Source organism: Bos mutus, chromosome 4, assembly GCF_027580195.1.
Source record: "Bos mutus isolate GX-2022 chromosome 4, NWIPB_WYAK_1.1, whole genome shotgun sequence".
NCBI lineage: Eukaryota > Metazoa > Chordata > Mammalia > Artiodactyla > Bovidae > Bos > Bos mutus.
In genome coordinates this window covers 48,128,063-48,149,985 of record NC_091620.1, presented here as the reverse complement: position 1 = coordinate 48,149,985, position 21,923 = coordinate 48,128,063, and the positions used below count along the sequence as shown (strand labels likewise).

The 21,923-nt window shown below is 42.0% G+C and overlaps 1 protein-coding gene and 1 non-coding gene across 6 annotated transcripts in view; both read left to right on the top strand.

Annotated features, from left to right (window-relative positions):
- OSBPL3 (oxysterol binding protein like 3) overlaps nucleotides 1–21,923 on the top strand; it is a 199,657-nt gene that overhangs the window by 105,877 nt on the left and 71,857 nt on the right. For 3 of the 5 annotated variants that reach the window (XM_070369446.1, XM_070369444.1, XM_005902877.2), the window contains 7 exons: nucleotides 12,866–12,982; nucleotides 13,135–13,188; nucleotides 15,014–15,127; nucleotides 18,377–18,544; nucleotides 19,122–19,245; nucleotides 20,584–20,687; nucleotides 20,891–20,983. In XM_070369446.1, coding sequence (XP_070225547.1) covers nucleotides 12,866–12,982; nucleotides 13,135–13,188; nucleotides 15,014–15,127; nucleotides 18,377–18,544; nucleotides 19,122–19,245; nucleotides 20,584–20,687; nucleotides 20,891–20,983 — 774 coding nt within the window. The remainder of the gene's footprint in view (nucleotides 1–12,865; nucleotides 12,983–13,134; nucleotides 13,189–15,013; nucleotides 15,128–18,376; nucleotides 18,545–19,121; nucleotides 19,246–20,583; nucleotides 20,688–20,890; nucleotides 20,984–21,923) is intronic. The other 2 variants (XM_070369447.1, XM_070369445.1) reach the window with 1 other exon arrangement.
- LOC138987677 (U6atac minor spliceosomal RNA) lies at nucleotides 13,241–13,366 on the top strand. The gene has a single exon (XR_011464061.1). It is a non-coding gene; the product is annotated as a U6atac minor spliceosomal RNA (small nuclear RNA).

Here is a 21,923-nt window from a genome sequence, read left to right as displayed (position 1 = left end):
TTTATTTCTTTTAATTCATATTGTCTTTAGATGCTGAAATTTACCTGCTGTCTTTTGTAAGTATAGACTGAATAAATACCACAAGAAAGACTCCTCAAGGAAGAGTGGCTTGGGAGTGGCATGATTGCATCACATTGTTCTGTGATGGTCACAGAAAATAAAAGGCAATGAGCATGAAGTTGCTTGAGAGCAAATAGCCTGAGTTTAAATCATGGACTGTTTGTAAGCTGTTTGACCTTGGGCAAGGTCCTTGACCCCTCTGTATCTAGGTTTCTTATAAGGCTGTGCCAGTTGTTTAAGTTAGAAGAGAGTCTGCACATAGTAAGTGCTATGTAAGTGTTAGATACAGATTCGCCTTCCAGAAGCAGGAGTTCCAGGAGCCCTCAAGCAGTACTGCCACAGCAACTGCTTCCCTGTCTCATCCTTTGAGCTCTGAGGCAAACAATCTGGCTTCTGTCTAGGCTGCTCTGAGAAGAAGAATCAGCCAGGGACTCTAGAAGTTAATAAGCAACTGATGGCATCATTCGAGCTCACAACATCCTTTCCTACTCTCCTTTGGAGTCTCAAAACAATCCAGTGAGGTCTGTATTTTTCTACACTTCAGAGAGAAAATATGGCCCAATTAATTGCTGATTTAGAATTGTACAGCTAATAAGTGGTAGAGGGTCAGGCAACTATGTATTTAAAGAACACTGGGTTTGTTTTGATGCTACAAGGCTTCTTTAGAAGTTAATTCCAGTTCCTTGTGTCCTGTGTACAAATGATTGTTGTTTAAACAAACCTCCAGAAGCCAAAACCTCTGTACACGTAGTGGCAAGAATAACACGGATGCGGGAAGCAATCAAAAGGATCCTCCAGGTCTGTTTGTCTAGAGCTGTTATTTTTCTGGTGGTTCCAACAGAGAAAAATAATTATCTGTACAGTTCCGTCTTAGTTTTTTGGAATCCCGCCTTCCCACCTTCTGAGCATTTTACTTTTCCTGATAGCCTAGACTTTGGTCATACCATGGTTGTGACATTATGCACTGAAAATAGGAAAGGCAAAGATACAAGACTCAGTTCTCTATATTTCTACCCTAAGTCCTGTAAAGAAAAAGCAAACTTGATATAGGAAGAAATGAAAACTTTGGCTAAAATGATGTATTTAAATAATCAGGATTTCCTTGTCACTTTGCATGTCTACATATGCCAGTTAGCTGCCTTCCATGCTCTGAAGGGCACAAGAAACCGAACTATTCAAACACTTCTGGAGGTTGCTGAACCATGCAAACTGATCTGCGATTCTAGAGTAGCAGAGCAAATGTATTTTGGTGGGTTTTAGAAACATGAGTTTGGTAAAAACCACAAGGGGAACCTTAAGAGAATCGATGTGTTTATTCACAATTGGCCCTGGTCATAGTGCAAGTTACAGGAAGGCAGAACCTGCGTCAGATGCTTTTGCTGAGAGCACAGCTTACTAGTTTTGCAGTTACTGGACTTATCTCTGAGAGCTATAGAGGCAAATGTGACACAAACTGACTCAACCGTTTTTTTTTCCCCCAGAGAAGGGAAAGTCTGAGTCTATGATGCTATTAAAATACTAAAGGTCCAGAAATAAGCATGTAATAAATAGGACAGAGGCAAGATAGGAGATTTCCTTGGAATAATCTTGGATCTCTCTATGGTCCCACATACCCTGGCCCTACCATCAAGTCCAGCTTGTCTCCCTCTGTACCTCTACCTAAGCTCCCACCACAACCGAAATCACCTCTCTATTCCTACCCCAGATGAGTCACTTTCCTGGCAATCTCTAGCAGAGTGGTCCCTCGTGCCCTGTGTAATAGGCTAAATGGTCTCTCCCCCTTCCCCAAATTTATATATCTACATCCCAGTCCTTGGAACCTGTCAGTGTTATCTTATTTGGTAAAAGACATAACTTAAGAATCTTGAGATGAGCATCCTGGCTTAATGACCCAAATTCAATGACCAGTGTCCTCATAGGAAACACACAGAGAAGACAGGCGTGTAGGGGCAGGTGTTATGAAGATGGAGGCAGAGATTGGAGTGATGGGGCTACCAGTCAAGGAATTCTGATTCTTCTGGAGACTGGAAGAGTCAGGAAACACTCTTACAATGTTTGTATCTGTGTCTCCCCACTCCCCTGCCCTCAATTCGTATGTTGAAGCCCTAACCCTCAACAGGATGGCACTTTGAAGTGGGGGGTAATTTTTGGGGGGGTAATTAGGCTTAGATGAGGTGATGGTGGTAATTAGGCTTAGATGAGGGTGGTGCCTTCATGCTGGGATTAATACCATTATGAGAAAGGAAAGAGAAAGAAAAGAAAGCAGAGCTTCTTGCCATGGGAGCAGACAGAAGAAGGCAGCTGTCTCCAGGACAGGGAGCAGGTTCTCACAGGAACCGACTCTGCTGGCCCCTTGACCTGGGCGCCCCTCGCAGTCTGTGGTATTTTGTTACAGTTGCTCATGTTAAGACACACATTCTCCACAGAGCCTCTGGAGGGAGCACAGCCCTGCTAACACCTTCATTTTGGACTTCCAGCCTCCAGAACTGTGAGAGGATAAATTTCTGTTGTTTTAAGACACACAGGTTGTGGTACATTGTCAGGGTAGTCTCAGAAACCCTGCTTCTCACTCTTTGTCAGTGTTTCTTCGTGTTCCAGCTCAAGTCATTCCACTCAGGTGGATCCAGCCCCACGTGAGATCGTGCCTGCCTGGGAACAGGAGTCTGTAGCGGGTTTATGTATGTCTCCCATTTGGCTTTTATTTACAAGGCTTCGACCTTGTGGTGTTTCTTCATTTTTAATGTCTGTTAACTTTTTGGAGGCCAGCGCTTGGTTTCACATTTTTGCATCTTAGTACCTGGTGCTAACCTTAGACCTTTGAGACTCCCCTGTTAAAAAGAAGCTCAGTTGTGAGTAGAATATAACCTACTTAACAAAAAGGCCGTTCCTTCTTTGATTCATAAGGCTCTCCGGGATCTTAACCTGATGCCAGGTTCTCATGATGAGAGTTGGTTATTTATATACAACAGTGAAAGGAAGTTCCTAATGATTTGGATCAAGGATAAGGATGTTTCTTGTGCTAAACATATGCCACCTTCTCCTATGATTTTTAAATCATGTATGCATTAATTAGTCAGAATGTACTTCTACTTTGATTAATTTCAATTAGCTCTGAAAAAAATCGCTTTGGTTGAGCTGGAAGGGAAAACACAGTTATCAGCTAGTGCCATCCAGCAATGGAGTCAGTTTTCTGAAGGAGCGTGGTTGCCCTGTCTTTAGAATACAGAAGTGTTCTATCTGAGTACAAAGCGTCTGTGTTTCTCTCCAGGGCTCAGACATCAAAGTGGAGATCTCTTTGCTAAGTCCAAAAAAGTATGATTTTTTAAAAAAATTAAAGATTAAAGGTAAAATATTGAACAGTGCTAGGAGGTGTTTCAAATAAAACCACGCAGAAGTCTTCCCACCTTTGTGCCTCTGGTCCAGCCCCACTCACAGAAGGGTCCCTATTAGAGATTTTCCCTGGTATCACATGTCCTCATGGTGAGCTCCCGCAGCATCTCCTACACTAGACTGACTGCCACTATGCAAACAAGCTCATTCCTCAGAAGGCGTAGAGAAAAGGTAACGAGTCAGTCAGTGGGCTGAGTTCTGGTCCTCAGAAGTCCTTTACTCATTTTTGTGGTCCTGAGAAGATCATTTCTCTTAGATTCCTCATCTCTAAAATGAGACCCGGCTAGATAACTTCCACATTTCTCCTTTAAACTCTGGGGTTTAAAAATATTTCATGACTCTATAGAAAATAACAAATCATTACTGTACTCCCTGGAAAAAAACTCAGCAGAGACTCTTGAGTCCCGTGGGTGGACAGAGTTGTCCTGTCATCTTGGTCAACACACATGGGGGCTAAGTGCTGGAATGCGCTGTCAGAGACATACTCTGCTTGGGAAGAAAGTAGTGCTGAGGTTAGGGGAAGCAATGGCCTCGGATGATCTCTAATACACTTGTAGGTCATCTTGTCTAGAGTGGATCTGAGCAGAGAAGCTCTGTGTGTGGTCGAATCCCTCGGTAGCACCTCTGCCAGCCTTTGATGAAACTCCTCAGTGACTGAGGAATTTATTCTTTCATAGCCCTTGTTTCCATTATTTTTCATAGCACTATGAGATAATCAGACAGTCATCCTTTATGCAGAGCTGGAATCCAGGGCCTTATAATTCTTACCAAAGGTCCTGGTTTTACACTCAGAGCCTATCAAGTCAAATCTCAGTTCTTCAAGTTGGGTATAAATCAATCCAACCTCGCAAGATTGTGCAAAGATTAAGCGCAGTAATGCACATACGGTAGTTTAGCACACTTCCTGACAGATAATAAATAGTAACATTATTAATGTTAACTACTGTACTTGCTTCATTGGTTTGGTTAACATATTAATATCTACCATGGAGCACTTTTCCCTTCAATTTTATTGAGACATAATTGACATACAGCACTGTGTAAGTGTGCTGGTCTAGAGTATGAGAGTGGACCTGTCATGCAACAGCAGCAACAGCCTCGCCTGTGCAAGTGCAGAAGGTCAGGCCTGGATCCAGCTCTGCAAACCTGAACTCTTATGTTTCGACAAGGTTTTCGGTGATTGGTATACTTGCTATAGTTGAGAAGCACTGCATTAGATCACATACCCCCACCTGACCTCCCAACTCTGTTCTTTTAATTACTCCATCAGGCCTGTTGGTGTTTGAAAAATCTTAGTTGAGGAAGAAACAATTGACAAGAAGCAACAACTCCAAGTCTCAGTGATAGAAATACAAGTCCAGAATTGGTCTGATGTCAGTTGAAGCTCTTACTATATTAACTGGAAATGTATTGCCAAGGATTTCCAGGTGTTCATAGTACAGTCATAAAATATATGATCCTGAGGCTTTAGAAGATTACTCATGCCTTTCAAGTCATGTTAAAGTATGCACCACATGGTTTAAGACTGGGGGTTGCCTTGTGATTTTAAAAACCTGATTAACAGACTAAATAATCAAAACCACCCACTTTCTAGTCACGCTAGATAGAGGCAACCACAAAACTTCCTTCCACAACACTCTTCAGCTGCAGGAAGAATGAAAGTTTCAATGGTTTTATATTTCTGACATCACTGCAAGGGCAGTGACTGAGAAACCAGCATTTGAAAGGTGCAGAGGAGATGTGCGCTGTGGAAACAGCTGTGCTAGAGCTGCACTCAGCAGTATGGAAATGAACTTTGCCAGCTAATGAGCACGAATAAACGCTTAGCTGCCTTTCCCACCACAAAGCAGCTTTCTATATTTGGTACTTTCAGATGTTCAGTAAAACAGACTGAATTTAATGCCAGATGACAGTGCCAGACTGACTTCAGTTAAACTCAAGCAAAGACCTTTAAGAAGCTTCTTCCCCCAGCCTGTCCTGTTTCTCTCTCCACCTGATAGTCGCAGGGAGCGCTAAGCCTGACACCCTGAGGGCAGGACATCAGCCCAGCTATGCTGGCTAAGTCAGCAGGGCCATGATCCCTGGGGGCATAGGTCCACCTGCGCTGTTCATTTCAGGGCACTCAGTTCAAGGTGTGCAGCCTCTTTCTGGGTCACAGAGGGTGTGAGGCATGGGGAAGCCACACCCTACCTCCTGGAGCCTTTAGCCAAGAGAAACTGGCATCTCTGCTTTTTTCGTCCTGGGTTCCAATTCACTCCCATCCAGTACATGTTATTAAAGTCCCTGACCCCCAGGGCTCTGTATGGGGGCCCTTTTTATAGCCCCTTGCTCCTCACACTCATTGGTTCAGCAGATATTTATTTAGGGCCTCTATGTCACAGGTAGTGAGACTGTAAGAAATAAGCCCCAGTTTCTGTCCTCATGGTATTCACATTCTAGCCAGGGAGACAGACAAGTGCAAGTGCTGAGAAGGGAGACAATTTCTGCCCCGAGGAGGAGGTGGTATGGGGCTAAGTGAGAATGCATTGGGCTGAGAAGCAGGTGGGGCAGGCATTCCAGATATAAGAAAGGGATTGAGCAAAGCCTTGACAGCGTTAAATCCCACAGAATGATTTCCCACCCCATTCAGGAGGACGCAGGATGGGTGACATGGCAGCTCTGCTGAGGATCCCAGCCCTGCTTGTCTCTACCCATAGGGCAGGGCTTCTTAACTCAGATGCCTTTGGATCTTGAATTTAGCCACCACTTCCCCCACTCCAACCCCACTCCCTCCCCAACTGCCGCCCCATGGCATTTACTCCTGATTAATCATTAGAATGTGCATATTTAAATTACAGTAGAAGGATGTAGCAGAATGATTGAAAATATAGTTTTTGTAGTCCAGGGACTACAGCATTGGGGAAGTTACCTAATTCTCTCTTCCTTGGTTTCCATATTCAATAAATTCCAAATTCAATAAATAAGGAAGGTTAAGAGAGGAGATAGATGAAAGTTAAGGGAAGTGGATTTTTAGGGAAGTGAAACTATTTTGTTATTATAATGGTGGATATAATCCTATGAACATTATGTGTTTGATAGAACTCTTAGAACTGTATACCACAAAGAGTGACTCCCTAGTATAAACTATGGGCTTTATTAATAATGGTGTGGTTCATCTACTTATAAAAAATGTGCCACACCAATACAAGATGTTAATAACGGAGAAAACTGTGTTTGGGAAAGTGAGTGAAAGTCGCTCAGTCTTTCACTACTGCTCTTTGCGACCCCATAGACTATACAGTCCATGGAATTCTCCAGGCCAGAATACTGGAATGGGTAGCCTTTCCCATCTCTAGCGGATCTTCCCAACTCAGGGATAGAACCAGGGCTCCCGCATTGCTGGCAGATTCTTTACCAGCTGAGCCACCAGGGAAGCCCAAGAATACTCGAGTGGGTAGTTTATCCCTTCTCCAGGGGACCTTCCCGACCCAGGAATTGAACCGGGGTCTCCTGTACTGTAGGTGGATTCTTTACCAGCTGAGCTCTCAGGGGAACCCATGGACAGCAACACTGCTATAATTTACAGTAATACATGATTGATGCAGTTTGGGTAATTTAGGAATTTCATGGAAAGAGATAGACACTGAGCTAAAATCTTGAAGCTTTTGTATGGGTGGAAAAGAGCATGAGAAGATTCTGGGAGGCTGGAATAATACGAGTAAGCCACAGAAGTGAAAATGACAGATATTATGTTGTATTCATTTTTTCATTGCATGGAGGATAGGACCTGATGGGGTATCATAGAAGTGGGGAGTCTTAGAAAGTGAGGTTTGATGGAGTGGTGGGTGGTAATGTAGAAACAGGGAAAGGGACATGGAAGATATACACTTTGAAGATGAAACCAAAAGGACTCACTTGTAAAAATGACCAAGCCCTTATAGTTTCAAAGTGATTTTGCCACATTGTTCCTTGGCCTGGCATTCCTTCTCACAGAATTGGTGTCAAGATCAGCAGTGAAATATCAAAATGAATCCATCACAGGTATACATGTGCACTAATACAATTATGTAAAGTTTAAAAATAAAATTAAAAAAAAAATAAACAGATGTTGAATTAAAAAAAAAAAAAGATCAGCAGTGATTCTTAACCCCATCATACTAATGTCCCCTTTTGTGACCAATATTTCAATGAACCTTTTACTCTCAAGTGAAATTGATTTTTCACCTAATATATTTGCACACATAATTTTGAAAATGTTAACAAAGTGCTTTATTATAAATAAAGGCAACTTCAGAGAAAGTGGTTAATGTTAAGGTGTACATTACAATATGTAAAAGCCCAGACATGATTACACTAGAAGACGTAATGGAGTAGTCAGATACCCCTGTACATGGGGTGATAGCTACTAATAAAGACCCATAGAGATGCATTAATAACTCATATAACAGAAATGACACGACTGTCACTGATGTCAGTGATTCTGCAAAAAGGTGGTGACTGTTGGTAAAGTCCCAAACAGGAGAAAGTACAATCTTATCTGTAATTTAGTAGTTGCATTCCCAAGAATTCAGAGTGTACTAAAAAGCATGCAAAAATACTTTGGCAAGTATAAACAGATTTCACCTATGAAAATGTCACTGTGCACTTTGGAAACTCTTGCAGATGTTGGGACAACTTGTTTTGTTGTGCAAGACTGGGGCATTTCAGGACATCTAACATCCCAGTTCCCCAGCCTTCAGATGCTAGAGACCCCACCCCCACCCCATCACTCTGACAATTAAAAATGCCCCCAAGGTTTCACAGCCTAAGGGAACAGTACTGCCTCTACTGAGAACCGCTGGCTGGATGCTGGCTCTCAGATTTCAGCCTCATGACTTCAGGATGGTGAAAGATAAGGAAGCTGAAGGGGGAGGATTGGGAGGTTGAGCCAGAAAAGGTGTTGGCTGCAGTGCTGTCTCCCTCTGTCAAGGACAGCCTTCACTTTCTTAATTTCTTTAGATCTGCCTCTTCCAACCTGGTAAGAGTTTCATGTCCTGAGCCCAGGTAGAAGATGAAGTGAGGGGGGAAATATGATATTTTGCAGTAATAAATGTGAACCCTGTCTGGCTTATTTATCTTATTTGTCTTAAGAGTCAACAAACCAAAGCTGATCCCCTGCCCTCCACACATGCTCACTGTTAGATCTATACTGTGTCTCAGTTCAGGAGAAATCTAGTTCTCACATGAATCCGTGAAACATTTTTTGAAATTTAATCCTTGTTATCTTTTAAACAAGCGTGATCTCATTCCATTTTTTTTCTTTTCCAGTTTTGTTAAGTATGAAGTAACATCTAATCCCTCTTGGCATTCACATTTTGCACAAGTGAATGTCTTGAGCAAATGTGCATGATGGTCTAGCACATCTCGGTATTAGCACCCTGCATGCTGCCTAGAAGTCTTAAGCAAATTAAAGGAGCTTGATTTCTTTGGAGTACTTTTCAGAGAATTTTGAGCCTTAGATTTTCCTTTAACAATGACACCTTCTTTCTCAAGTTTCTTTCTCAAGTGTGATTGTGCTGTATTTGACTTGTAAAGAGTCATTTGGCCCAGAGGTATTGTTGTTGCTGTTTTGTTGCTCAGTCGTGTCTGACTCTTTGCAACCCCATGGAGTGCAGCATGCCAGGCTTCCCTGTCCTTCACTTTCTCCCGGAGCTTGGTCAAACTCATCTCCATTGAGTCAGTGATGCCATTCAACCATCGCATCCTCTGTCATCTCTTTCTCATCCTGCCTTCAATCTTTCGCAGCATCATGGCCTTTTCTAACAAGTCAGCTCTTCGCATCAGGTGGCCAAGGTATTTGAACTTCAGCTCCTTCAGCATCAGTCCTTCCGATGAATATTCAGGATTGATTTCCTTTAGGATTGACTGGTTTGATCTCCTTGCAGTCCAAGGGACTCTCAAGAGTCTTCTCCAACACCACAGATCAAAAGCATCAATTTTCTTCAGTGCTCAGCCTTCTTTATGGTCCAACTCTCACATCCATACATGACTACTGGAAAAATCATAGATTTGACTATACAGACCTTTGTTGGTACTTCAGATGCAAGCCAGTGAATGATATTCCAACAACATTAATCTGTTTGCAGCCTTATTCCAGGACCAGGTTTATCCATTTGTCAATCAGATGCATAGTATTCACTGGACAGCAGATTAGGCATATGAGAAATCAAAAGTGAACTAGACACTTCACTGGAGAAGGCAATGGCACCCCACTCCAGTACTCTTGCCTGGAAAATCCCATGGACGGAGGAGCCTGGTGGGCCGCAGTCCATGGAGTTGCTAAGAGTCGGACACGACTGAGCGACTTCACTTCCACTTTTCACTTTCATGCATTGGAGAAGGAAATGGCAGCCCACTCCAGTGTTCTTGCCTGGAGAATCCCAGGGACGGGAGAGCCTCATGGGCTGCCGTCTATGGGGTCGCACAGAGTCGGACATGACTGAAGCGACTTAGCAGCTTAGCAGACACTTCACACCCTCAAAGAATCTGTTATCCATCTAGGGATGATAAAACCTCGCATATACTAAGTCAGTGAAAGGTAAGTGAAATACTGGTGGAGTTTCTAGGGATGAAATAGTACTTTCTTCTGAAGAAGGCTTCCTAGAAGAGGTGAAATTTTTAACTTGATGATTTTAAAGATTCATTAAAATCTTGACAGGCAAGACACTTTTTGAGGACTGGTTTTTTGAGCTGAAATAAATGTGAGCGGAATATTTTTGTGTGTGTGGCTTCTCATTACTTAATATTATGCATTCTCCATTGATTGTCTGAATGTAAGTAAGTGACTTTTTAAAAACTTAAGTGACTTTAAATAATTAGTAATAATTGCTATAAAGAATCTCATTTGAAATTGCTACCTTTCTGGAAAAGTCCTCTAATTTAAGAGTTGAGTCTAAGTTTTGCTTTTTCCGTTTGAAGAATTCAAATTTTACAACTCCAGATGCTGGAATACTAATGCTATGTTTCAAAATTCTGGAGTGTAGCTCTAGCCTTATTCATAGTAAAATGCAATCAGACATAAGACAGATCTTTGGGGACGGTTATACAAAGGGAGTTCAGCCACTAAAATAGGAAAGTGTTCTGGCCACTGGGTGTTTTTCATGTATTGAACTTGAGGACAACACAGAAACTGAGCCCGAGCATCCAGGACTGCCTGTGGTTCCACACCCTCCCCGTCTTTCTCCTAGGACTTGGGTCTACTTGCTTCTGCTTCCAGGTTATTAAGGTCCATCTCTCATCCCCTCTGGCCTCTGTCTGTACCACTTTCCTGTGGGCTGGAGATTTGACTAAGAGCAAGTTATTCAACATGAAATTTGGCCAGATGACACGTTTGTCTCTTGAAGAGATATCTGTGCCCCAGTTTTTATTGCAGCTTTACAATAACCATGGCATGGAAACAATCTAAGTGCTCACTGGATGAGTGAATGGATAAAGAAAATGTGAGATGTATATGTATCCCATTGAAATGTAAGCTTCCATATATTCCATATATGTACATACATACACATACAATTCCCTGGTGGCTCAGATGGTAAAGCCTCTGCCTGCAATGCAGGAGACCCAGGTTCAGTCCCTGGGTCGGGAAGATCCCCTGGAGAAGGAAATGGCAACCCATTCCAGTACTCATGTCTGGAAAATTCCATGGATGGAGAAGCCTGGTGGGCTACAGTCCATGGGGTTGCAAAGAGTCGGACACGACTGAGCGACTTCACTTCACTTCACACATACAATGGGATGTTATTCAGCCATTAAAAAAACCTGCCTTTTATGACAACATGAATGGATCTTGAGGGCATTATGCTAAGGGAAATAAATCAGAGAAAGACAAATACTGCATATTTTCACTTATATTCAGAATCTAAAGATGCGGAGCTCATAGAAGGAGAGAGCAGAATGGTGGCTGCCAGGGTGGGGTGGAGGGTGGAGGGAGTGGGGAGATATTGGTTAATGGTACAAATTCCCAGCCATAAGATGAATATGCTCTGAGGAGCCAATGTATAGCTTGGTGACTGTAATTAACAGTACTATATACTTGAAAGTCATTAAGAGAGTAGATCTTAAATGTTATCACCACACACACACACACAAACAGTAATTATGTGAGGGAATAGAAGTGTATCAAATCATCTCATTGTACGTCTTAAAGCTTCATATGTTACAGGTCAGTAATAGCTCAGTAAACCTGAGGAGGGGAAAGGCATGTTTGTCAAAATTAAAATATCCTGGGTTGGAAATGTTTTCTCTCTGATCTGGATGGTAGGTATAGATTTATAAATTCTTCAACTTGCAATCTTAAGATCTGTGCATATCATGTATGTTATATCTCAACAAAATATAATAACAATAAAAAATTTAAAAACCACTGAAGTGTTGCCAATTTTGGTCTACCTTGGGATAATTTTGCAATGAATATGTGCATTTTCAAGTATTTAAAAATAACTTTTTAGAACTTTTAGTGTTTTTCTTTTTTTAATTAATTTATTTTTAATAAAAATTTATTTATTTTAATTGAGGCTAATTACTTTACAATATTGTATTGGTTTTGCCATACATCAATGTGAATCTGCCATGGAGTGTTTTTCTTTAGTATTCCTTTTAAAATTATTTTTTAGCCAATTAGTTGAAATAACCTAAATAGCCGACAGTGGAAGATTTATTATATAACTATTTGTCCCCCCAAATTGCAAACAGCTTAGAAGAGCAATAATTGTACCCTCCTCCACACTGCCCTCACCCCAAGTTTTTTAAACAAAAGAAAGGAGGAGAAAACAAAATTTCTGGGAAAAGAGAGTGAAAATATGTGTTGCAGAACCACCTTTTTGATGCTTCAAGATTTCCAACAATTTTAATACCTAGAATTTGGGGATAGTGTGCCTAAATCATTATTTCAAACAACTTGTCATGTTTGCCAACTCAACACAGTCTCACGCTTTTGGGCCAATTTTCTCAGCCACCCCATCCCTCCTGCCCAGTTTTCATCTTGATGTCTGTAGCTTTGGATTCAAAGTTAGACTGAAGTCTAGTAGTGAGTGAAAGTAACTGATGATGCAAAGGGAACAAAAATAGAATTTATAGCAAAATCCTTACCTCTAGCTGTGGTGGTCAAAGTTCAAGCACCAGAAGAGGAAGAGACATTCCCTTCTGAGAGAGAGCTCCTGAAAAACAGACAAATTTGATGCCACTAAATTGTAGCATTAAATCTATAAAGTCTAAGAACTGTACATAAATTAAGCCTGGATTTCTTTTCCCCAGCACACCCAGCCAATCTCATTATCTTGGATGGATTTACAAATGGGATCAAGTGCTTCTTAATGTTACTATTGGATATATATGTATATATTGAACCTGATAATCATTTAAAGATAATCATTGAGCCTGAACTCTTTCATTGGAACAGGACAGCTGGGAAGTGGTGGAAGGATTGAGGGGAGAGATGAATTACACCCAAGAGCCACCAATACAGAAAGGATTTTTGCTGAAAAAGAGAAAATGGCCCTTGAAAGGCTGGCATAAGGTAAGAACTGGCTTGGGACTCACCTTTGTACCCACATTCCCTACTCAGGCCCTCTTCTTAGGCACTTATATTTAATTTGAGGCTGAGCAAGGAGACCAAGAGAAGGACATTTAAATAGAATGTTTTAATGAATTCTACTTTGTTCCCCACAGAGATTCTTCTATCTGGACAGAGGAATCTTGAAATATGCCAAGAACCAAACTGACGTAAGTGGTCTGGTTAATCCAGCATGCTATTGAAGAATTCTCCAGGCTAGTCATGTTGTATGAAAGGAGAGAAGGTTAGCACTCCCCTTGATGAGGATGGAAGAGGCTCTTGAGCCTGACAACATGCATATGGTTGAGGCATTGCCACCTACTTCCTGGCATCTAACCACTGGTGTCGCAAAGAGTCGGATACAACTGGGCAACTGAACAACAATAATATAGTGGCTCAATCGGTAAAGAATCTGCCCACGGTGCCGTAGACCCAGGTTCGATCCCTGGGTCAGGAAGATCCCTGGAGGAGGAAGTGGCAGCTCATTCCAGCATTCTTGCCTGGAGAATCCTCATGGACAGAGAAGCCTGGCGGGCTACAGTCTATGGGGCTGCAGAGAGTCAGACCCGACTGAGCAGCTGAGCACGCACACAGTGGTTGTAGGCTGGTGGATGAGACTGTACATTTGGGATTGCATTTCCCACTGGAAACCATGAGGGTGGTGGTGTTTCTCTCTCAGGGAACAGAGGTGCCTGTTCCCTTCTGTCTCCTCTCTAGGTTCTGCGTGGGCTCAGTTCACCCACCAAGTGGAGGTGTGAGGGCCCCTCTCAATACTCCACTGGGTACCCAGCTGTGGGTTCTGGTCTTAGGGTTGTACTATGGGGTTCTCTGAGTGGGGAGAGACCTCTTCCCAGCGAGGTAACAAGAACAAAACATAGGACGTGTCCTCCTACTATTCTGGGCACTGAGGGGTTTAGTGGGGAAAGTCCTTGGTGAAGGTGACAGGAGATGCCCCTGTGTGTGGACACCAGGCAAACGGCCCACCAGGGCTCAGGATAACTGCTGGTCCTACCTGCACGAGAGTCCCTCTCTCACCCAGCACTTCTCTCCTCCTGCCTTCCTCTCCCTGCCTCGCTCATGGGGCTCACCCTGTAGGGGTACCTGCAGAAACGTGCCAAAGTGCCTGACCCACAGTGGCCTGTCTTAGCTTCCTTACTCCTCTTTTTGTTTGTATGTTTTATTCAGCTTTTAAAATTTTTGTTTAATTAATTTTTATTGGAGTATAGTTGATTTATAATGCTGTGTTTCTGCTGTACAGTGCAGTGAATCAGTTATACATGCACCCATACTGTTTTAGATTCTATTTCCACATAGGTCATTACAGAGTATTGAGTTCCCTGTGATGTACACTAGGTTCTTTCTAGTTATTTATATATAGTGTATATGTCAGTCCCAACCTCCCAATTTCCCATCCCCCCACACTTCCCCCTTGCAACCATATTACTCCATGAAAAAGAAAGGAATAATGTCATTTGCAGCCAATGAGTGGACCTAGAGATTGTCATACTGAGTGAAGTAAGTCAGATACGTAAAGACAAATATCATGATCGTATGATATTGCTTATATGTGGAATCTAAAAAATGAGTACAAATGAAACTAATACAAAATAGAAATAGAGTCACAAAGGTAGAAAACAAAGTTACTCCTCTTTTAAAATCACTTCCAAATGAATTTAGACCCCAGAAATCCTGCAGGAAGTGGTGCCATTAACAGGTGAATTCACTGCTGTGGGAGTCAATCCACAGGGCTAACTTCCGACTTTCCTTACCTTCTGCTTGTTACTTGACCCTCTGCGATTCAGTCTCCCCTTTAGGTTAAATAGGATGACGCATGCACAGCACTCAGCACTGGTTCACACTAAGTGCTGGAGAAATGTGGCTGTTGTGTTAACTATTAGTGTGTGTGGAAGGGGAGGGAGAGGGAAAGGAGTGTCAAGGATGTTCCGGTGGTTTTAACACTGTGGTTCTCATGGGGGGCCCTTTGTGCCTCTGCAGATAGAGAGAGAGAAGCTGCATGGCTGCATCGACGTCGGGCTCTCGGTGATGTCTGTGAAGAAATCATCCAAGTGCATAGACCTGGATACCGAGGAGCACATTTACCATCTGAAGGTGAGACTGCTGCCCAGGTGCTGTCCCCCTGTGCACAGATCCTTCATGTTGCAAAGGAATTGTCAGTTACAGTACCACTGGTGATGCGTTTTGAATTTCAGAACATCCAGCCAACGTGTAGAAGATCTTCATTAGGAAAGTATTTCTAAGGATCCTGTTGCTATCTGGATGGGACAGTTCTTCATTGTGTAGGGAGTCTCTCACACTGGGACTCAATAAAATAAATTCAACATCCTTGTCTCTTCTCCCTCATATCCTTCCTCCATTGTGACTGTGACATTAGTAACCTAAAAAAAACTTCATGTTTTCAAATACAAACTCTCTCTACTCCCAGGCAGTACCATCTTTAGTGAAGAACCATTTGCCGTAGAATAAAATGTGTTTCCTGAAATATAATATGATCTTTAGTCTGTGAAGCTCTGGCTTACAACGTCAACTAACTTTATAGGGATTAAAATTCTCATACCACAGTGATGTTAAAAATTTTTCTCCTAAAGGACGGGTCTCTAAATAGTGTCTCTGCAATGGAGTGCTTCACTCCATTCTTCTGCCCCTTCTGCTGCAGGTTGTGTAGATAATTAAAAGCATGAAGCAAGAGCTTTGGAGATCCAGATCTGGTTCAGATCTTGAACACCTGACTACTTACTTGCTTTCAGCGTTTGACAAATTATTGAATCTCTGAAAGTCTTAGTTTTCTCACCACTTCCTGCCCCCACAATGGGAACTACTTTGCTCATCTTGTGGAGCTGAATGTGGAAAACTTGGTGTAATGCCTGACCCACTGTAAGCTCAATAGGTTCATTTATTATATATAATTATATATTAGGTGTTACCTTAGGTGTTACCCGAGGGTTAGAAATTAATTGAGAAAACGTAAGAGTCCTTTCTTACTTGGACGAATTACTTGGAATATTGGGAATGGGGGCTGAGAATTGGGAAAATAAAAGCATGAGATTATGATCTTCACATCTTAGTGTATTATTGTCCTCCCCATGACATGTCTGTGGTACTTGGGCAGATACATGTTTAGCACATACATGTAGTTGATGGACTGCCCAGGACAGTCAAATCTGTACTGTTTTTTAAGCCTAAGCCCCTGTACTTATGGGTGTAATAACTGTTTAGAGCAGGGTTTCTCACCTTCAGCACATCTGGAGGGTGGGCTGGAAACTCCTTTGCCATGGGGGCCTGTCTTGTGCATTGTAAGATGCCCTGGCCTACACCCACTAGATGTCAGTAACAACCCTCGTCTAGTTATCACAGCCCCCAAATGTCTGCAGATGTCATCAGACATCCCCTGGGGTGGTCACAATACCCCTGACTAAGAGTAACCAATGTGAATCAAAGGAGGGAGAGACCTATAATCTTTCTTAAAAAAAGATGTTTAAAAAATCTTTGAAGGTTTACCACTTCACCTCCTCTCAAGTAATTTCTCTGTGTTCTTCCAGTAACTCTTATTTCTCTCTGTTGACGTGGTCAGGAAATAATACAGTTTTGTTTATCCACTATTCTAGTTAACAGAGTAAAAGCAATGATTAATCCCTAATTTTTAAAGAACTAGAATGCCTCGAAATACATCAAATACTAATATCGTGATAAACGCTGGTTAATATTTCTCTGTGTTGATTCACTTTCAGTTCTGTGTGTGTTTCCTGTCCATTCTGACCATTAGTTATGACTGTGAGAGCAGGTGTGTGGACTTCTCTGAGGTCCTGGTTGATGGTCTCAGAGTCGGACAGTTTCTAATGTGAGCCGTCCAGTCCCAGTCTCTTCCTGTATCATAGAAGGGGGTCTGGGCAGCAGAGAGTTAAGTAGCTGTACACCCACCGTCCTGTGACTACCTAAGGGGCTAATGCAAAACCCTGGTCAGTTATTTAAGAAAGTGCTTTTGTTCTTCTGCCTCGTTTAACCCAGTTAAAAAATGGGTCAAGAGGAATGCTCTGGGCACTGATTTTTAATGGCCTCTGATAGTAGACTAGAACAAAGAATGACACAAGATTCCTACAAAATGCCCAGCAGCAAGGTCTGGGAAATGAAGTACATTTCAAGAACATAATTTAAAGGAGGCAAATAGATGTGAGTCTGTGTTGCTTCTACTTGTAAATGGCACATCCAGTAGAACCTGGTGGGGTTTCAAGTCTTGTGTGTATTTCTAACCAACACAACAAACATAGATGTCAACCAAGCACTTCCTAAATGAAGAATGTTGCTGACATTTATTTCCACATCCTTGCTCTCAGTCACAGCTTTAGTAAAGATTTTAACTGAATTGACCTGGATTTTTCTTCTTGGAAGTTAACCTACTGAGTATTCTTTTGGAGTCATTTATATTGCCTTTTCATGAGTCTCTGTTTTCTCATATATAGATGTCTATCACTTTTTATTTTGAAAGTATTAATGTACCATCATACACACATAGAAATATTAACTATTCAGAGATATTTATGGTGCATAGGTGCTTCATATATTCTTTTTAGTATTCTATGCACATTTGATGTATTTTATAATAAAAGTTACTACATACAAACATTATTCTTCATAGAAATTACACATTGATAGTCAATCACAGAGAGAATGGCTAAAAGTTTGTGTTTGTGTGTTTGAAAAATCCTGGAAATCACTGATAATACTTTATCAGACTTTTGTTTTCTAAGAGTGGGAGAAATGTTCTTGTAAATAACCTTCACATTCATTAACATGTATTCCTCAGTAACATTTCGTTGTCAGAGAAGATGAACAAGGTTAAATATTTCAAGAAGAATTTATTCATTCTCTCCAGTTCAGAGAAGATTGATCTGAGAAGTCTGAATTAGAAAAGAGGTTTTTTATTAATAAAAAATGGTGTAATGTTTTCAGTGGGGATATGAAAAATGGGGACAGGAGAACTTGGAACTGCTTTAAGAGACGGATAAATATCCTTTTTTCTAATTCTTTTTTCTTCTTGTAAGAGATGGATAAATATAAATTTCAACTTGCTTGTTGTTTACTATGTCTTAATAATAGCATAACAGTTGGCTCTTTCATAGGATGCTTACATGTAGAGTTTATGAAGACCACTCTTACTTTCCATCTCCTACTCCATAGACTTGCTCCATATACTACATGAGTGTACATGAAGTAAACAGACTGGTACTTCCACAGTTCTACGTGTGTCAGGATGAAGAGGGGCCAGGAATGACCTCAACGGGATGACTAACTGTTTCTTAGATGAGTGACACTCTTGTGTCCTTTCGACCCAACACAATCTAGGTGAAGTCAGAGGACGTCTTTGATGAGTGGGTATCCAAACTCCGCCACCACAGAATGTACCGTCAGAATGAAATCGCCATGTTTCCACACGAAGTTAATCATTTTTTCCCAGGATCTACAGTTCCAGACTCCGGTCCTGGGGTCATGGACACCATTTCAAGTAGGAAGGTAATGATTTGCCAATCATGAATCTAAAGGAAGTAGGTGGCTTTGTTGGGGGGAGTCTGCTCCTGGGGGCAGTGTCTGAGGAAGGAGAGGTTAACAGGGAGGAGCAGAATGAGTTTAATCTAGGATTTTATTTGTCTGTATGTCCCCTCAGTCAGAGCCAGGGCCAGAGGAGCATCTATTAATGCTGAGATAACTGAAGAAGAGCATGTACAGAGGAATTTAACATCCCGACTCTCCCTTGATCACTTTGACTTTAGTTTGCTTTCTGGCTGTAAAATGCAGGAGATACATTTATAGTCATACAGAACCACACAATCTTTCCCAACATTTGTGTCATCTTTTCATATGGTTATCATTTGGCAGGAGGAGAATTCAGGGGCCTGTAGCATGGTGTGGCCACATGGGTGACAGCTGGAGCTCTCAGGGTCTCTGATGGAGTGCTTTGCTAGACGCTTCTTTCTCATTATGGACAGATGGCTTCCATTAGCAACTAGCCCCCTTTATTATCCTTTACCCTAAAGTGTTCCCACCAGGCTCTGTTTTCATTTATAATGTGCTTGTGTCATCTGTGGAACAGCGTAGCAGTATATCAAAGCAGAATTCGTTTCAAACCGGAAGCAATTTATCATTTTCTTGTGGTGGTGAGACTCGAGTTCCATTATGGTTACAGTCTTCAGAGGACATGGAAAAATGCTCCAAAGGTAGAGTGACTCAAAACCTCTGCTTCTTTTTGTCGAAAACCTCTGCTCATAGATTTTCCTTATTCCGTTTATACTCCAGGTGAATTTATATTCTCCCTCTAGACTGGTCTATGTTCCCTGTCAGATTTGGCTTATGAAGATCTGTGCTCGTTATAAACAAAAGACACTCAGAGTTTCATGTCTTCCCTTGGGGGTGTGTGCGAGTAGGTTTCCTTTTCTGTGCTTTAAGCAGCGATGCCCAGTTTCCACATAGACTGCTAAATTACAGAATCACAGAATTTTGGCTTAAGTGCCAAAAATGATTCTGATACGCATCCAAGAACTTACAAATCACTGTTTAGAGGTGAGTGGGTGAATCAAATGGAGATTCCTCACCAAACAGGTGTTCTCTACTCTGGCTGCACATTAGAATTGCAAGAGAGCTTTTAAAATGCCAGGATACCCATGCTCAGGCCCCTCTCCCAGAGAATCCCTTTAAGTTAGTGCGGGGTGGGGCCCTGGCATCACTAGTTTTTCACAGTTCCCAAACTGATTCTGGTAAGGCGCCACTCTTGCCATAAGGAAGCTCAGTGCTCTCAACCTTAGTGAAGAATCACCTATGGAACTAAAAAAGAAGTCATCAGTGAGGTTGGGACTATTCTGACTTAATTAACCAGGGATGAGACTTTGACATAGGTAATTTTAAGAACCTCACCAGTTGATTTTTAAAACATAGCCATGATTAAGAACCACTGTCAGAGAAAGATGCCTGAAAATTGCATTTTTCTCTGTTGAATGCAGATAGGATCACATCTGGGGCCATGAAATGTTGCCCTCGATAAATATGAGCAATAAAAGAACTCTGCATTTATCAACTTATTTAACTCAACTGTCCTGTGAGCTCACAATATCATTATCCCCTCATGGACTGTAGCCTGGCAGGCTCCTGTCTATGGGATTTTTCAGGCAAGAATAGTAGAGTGAGTTGCCATTTCCTACTCCAGGGGATCTTCCCAAGTGTTGAACCCGCATCTCGTGCATCTCCTGCATTGGCAGGTGGATTCTTCAGCACTAGTGCCACCCGGGAAGCCTGTAAGGAAACTGAGGCACAGAGAAGTTATGTAATTTGGCCACGATTCAGTTTGTTAAGTACATTCAAACTGAGGCAGCCTGGTTCTCTAGATCTATGCCCTTAACCACAAGTCTACTGCCCCTCCTATAAAAACGGAAGTAAAATTTCCTAGCTTTACATATGTAAAAACAAATATAGATAGATGAGAAAAATAGCCGGCTCTAGTACAGTGAAGGTTGAACGCAAGACAAGGGGCTCTTACTTCTCCTCTTGTTTTCCCCCTGCAGACCTGGCACACTGTCATGCCTACCTGGTGGAGATGAGCCAGCTTCTGCAAAATATGGACATCCTGCATCGGACATATTCGGCACCAGCTATCAATGCCATCCAGGTCAGCCAGAGCCCATTTCTGTTTGCCTGCTGGCACTCTTAGGCTTTCCTCTCTCCTCCCAGCCTTTCACTAACAGGGAAGTTTTCTGGCTGGTTGCTTCAGCCAAATTCAAGGGGATGGAGTTGGTCACTCTGGTGTGTGTCTTTCCCTGTTGGTTTGGTGCATCTTACTGTCTGTGCTCTCTTTCCTGTTTTAAAACAAAGGGTGGAGCTTTTGAAAGTCCCAAAAAGGAAAAAAGATCACACAGGAGGTGGCGGTCCAGAGCTCTTGGCAAAGACGCTAAAGGAACGCTGCAGGTAACCCTTGCTTTCCCCTCCAGGCTGGTTTCCTCAGGGACACATGCTGGGGGCCCATGGAAAAATGACTATGCTGTAGTTACTCTCAGATACCCTGTGCAGAGACAGGAATTCAATCACTTGGGTTTTCTGAATGCTAAAATAAGCATGTCATGCATATTGAGTAAAGGAAAAATGGGATGCAGTTGGAGCGACTGCAGTCACTTCTAGGGCTTTGGTTTCCCCTTCTTTACTGCTTAGCCTGCCTGCTCTCTTCCTACTGGGGTGTGCACCTTGATTTGTGGCTGCTGTGGTTGTGTGCCCTGTCCCACCTTTTCTGTGGCTCAGTGCACTCACCATCCCGCCGAGCCCACTGGCCAGAGTCTTCTGGAGCAGGACATTGTATAGACTGTCTCTTCTCTCCAACCTTCCCATCTCCCATCAGAAGTTCACTGCATAACACTAACTGCTGACTTTCCCAATGCACAGCTAAGCCAAGATTTGCAGCTCAGTCATTATATATTAAATTGCAGCATTATTAGGGTCAAAATAAATCAGGAACTTACAGAAACTGTTACACTCTTATGTAACTCTGGTTTAAAGCACTTTATGGATTGAATTGAAATACTTTCAAAGCAAAGAGAGATTTGTGTTCAAAACATCTGAGAAGGTGATTTGTTTTGTAGAAGCACCACGTGCTAATAAAGAAAAGATTTTTAAACCTACTCCATGAACTATTAATATTAGCAACCTAGATCCTGGGTGATTATCGCAAGGAGGAAGGAATTGAATATAAATGAGAAAGAGTCTGGCCACTTTAGCTGTCATTTTAAACCTATCGCTTTAAAGTTATGATCATCTCCAATTAAAAATGTGATTTCTCACTCACTTATATTTCATAAGAAGCCAATGGAAGTTGCCATGGCAAGTGTTTCCCTGAGTTTTCATATTGAAATTTATC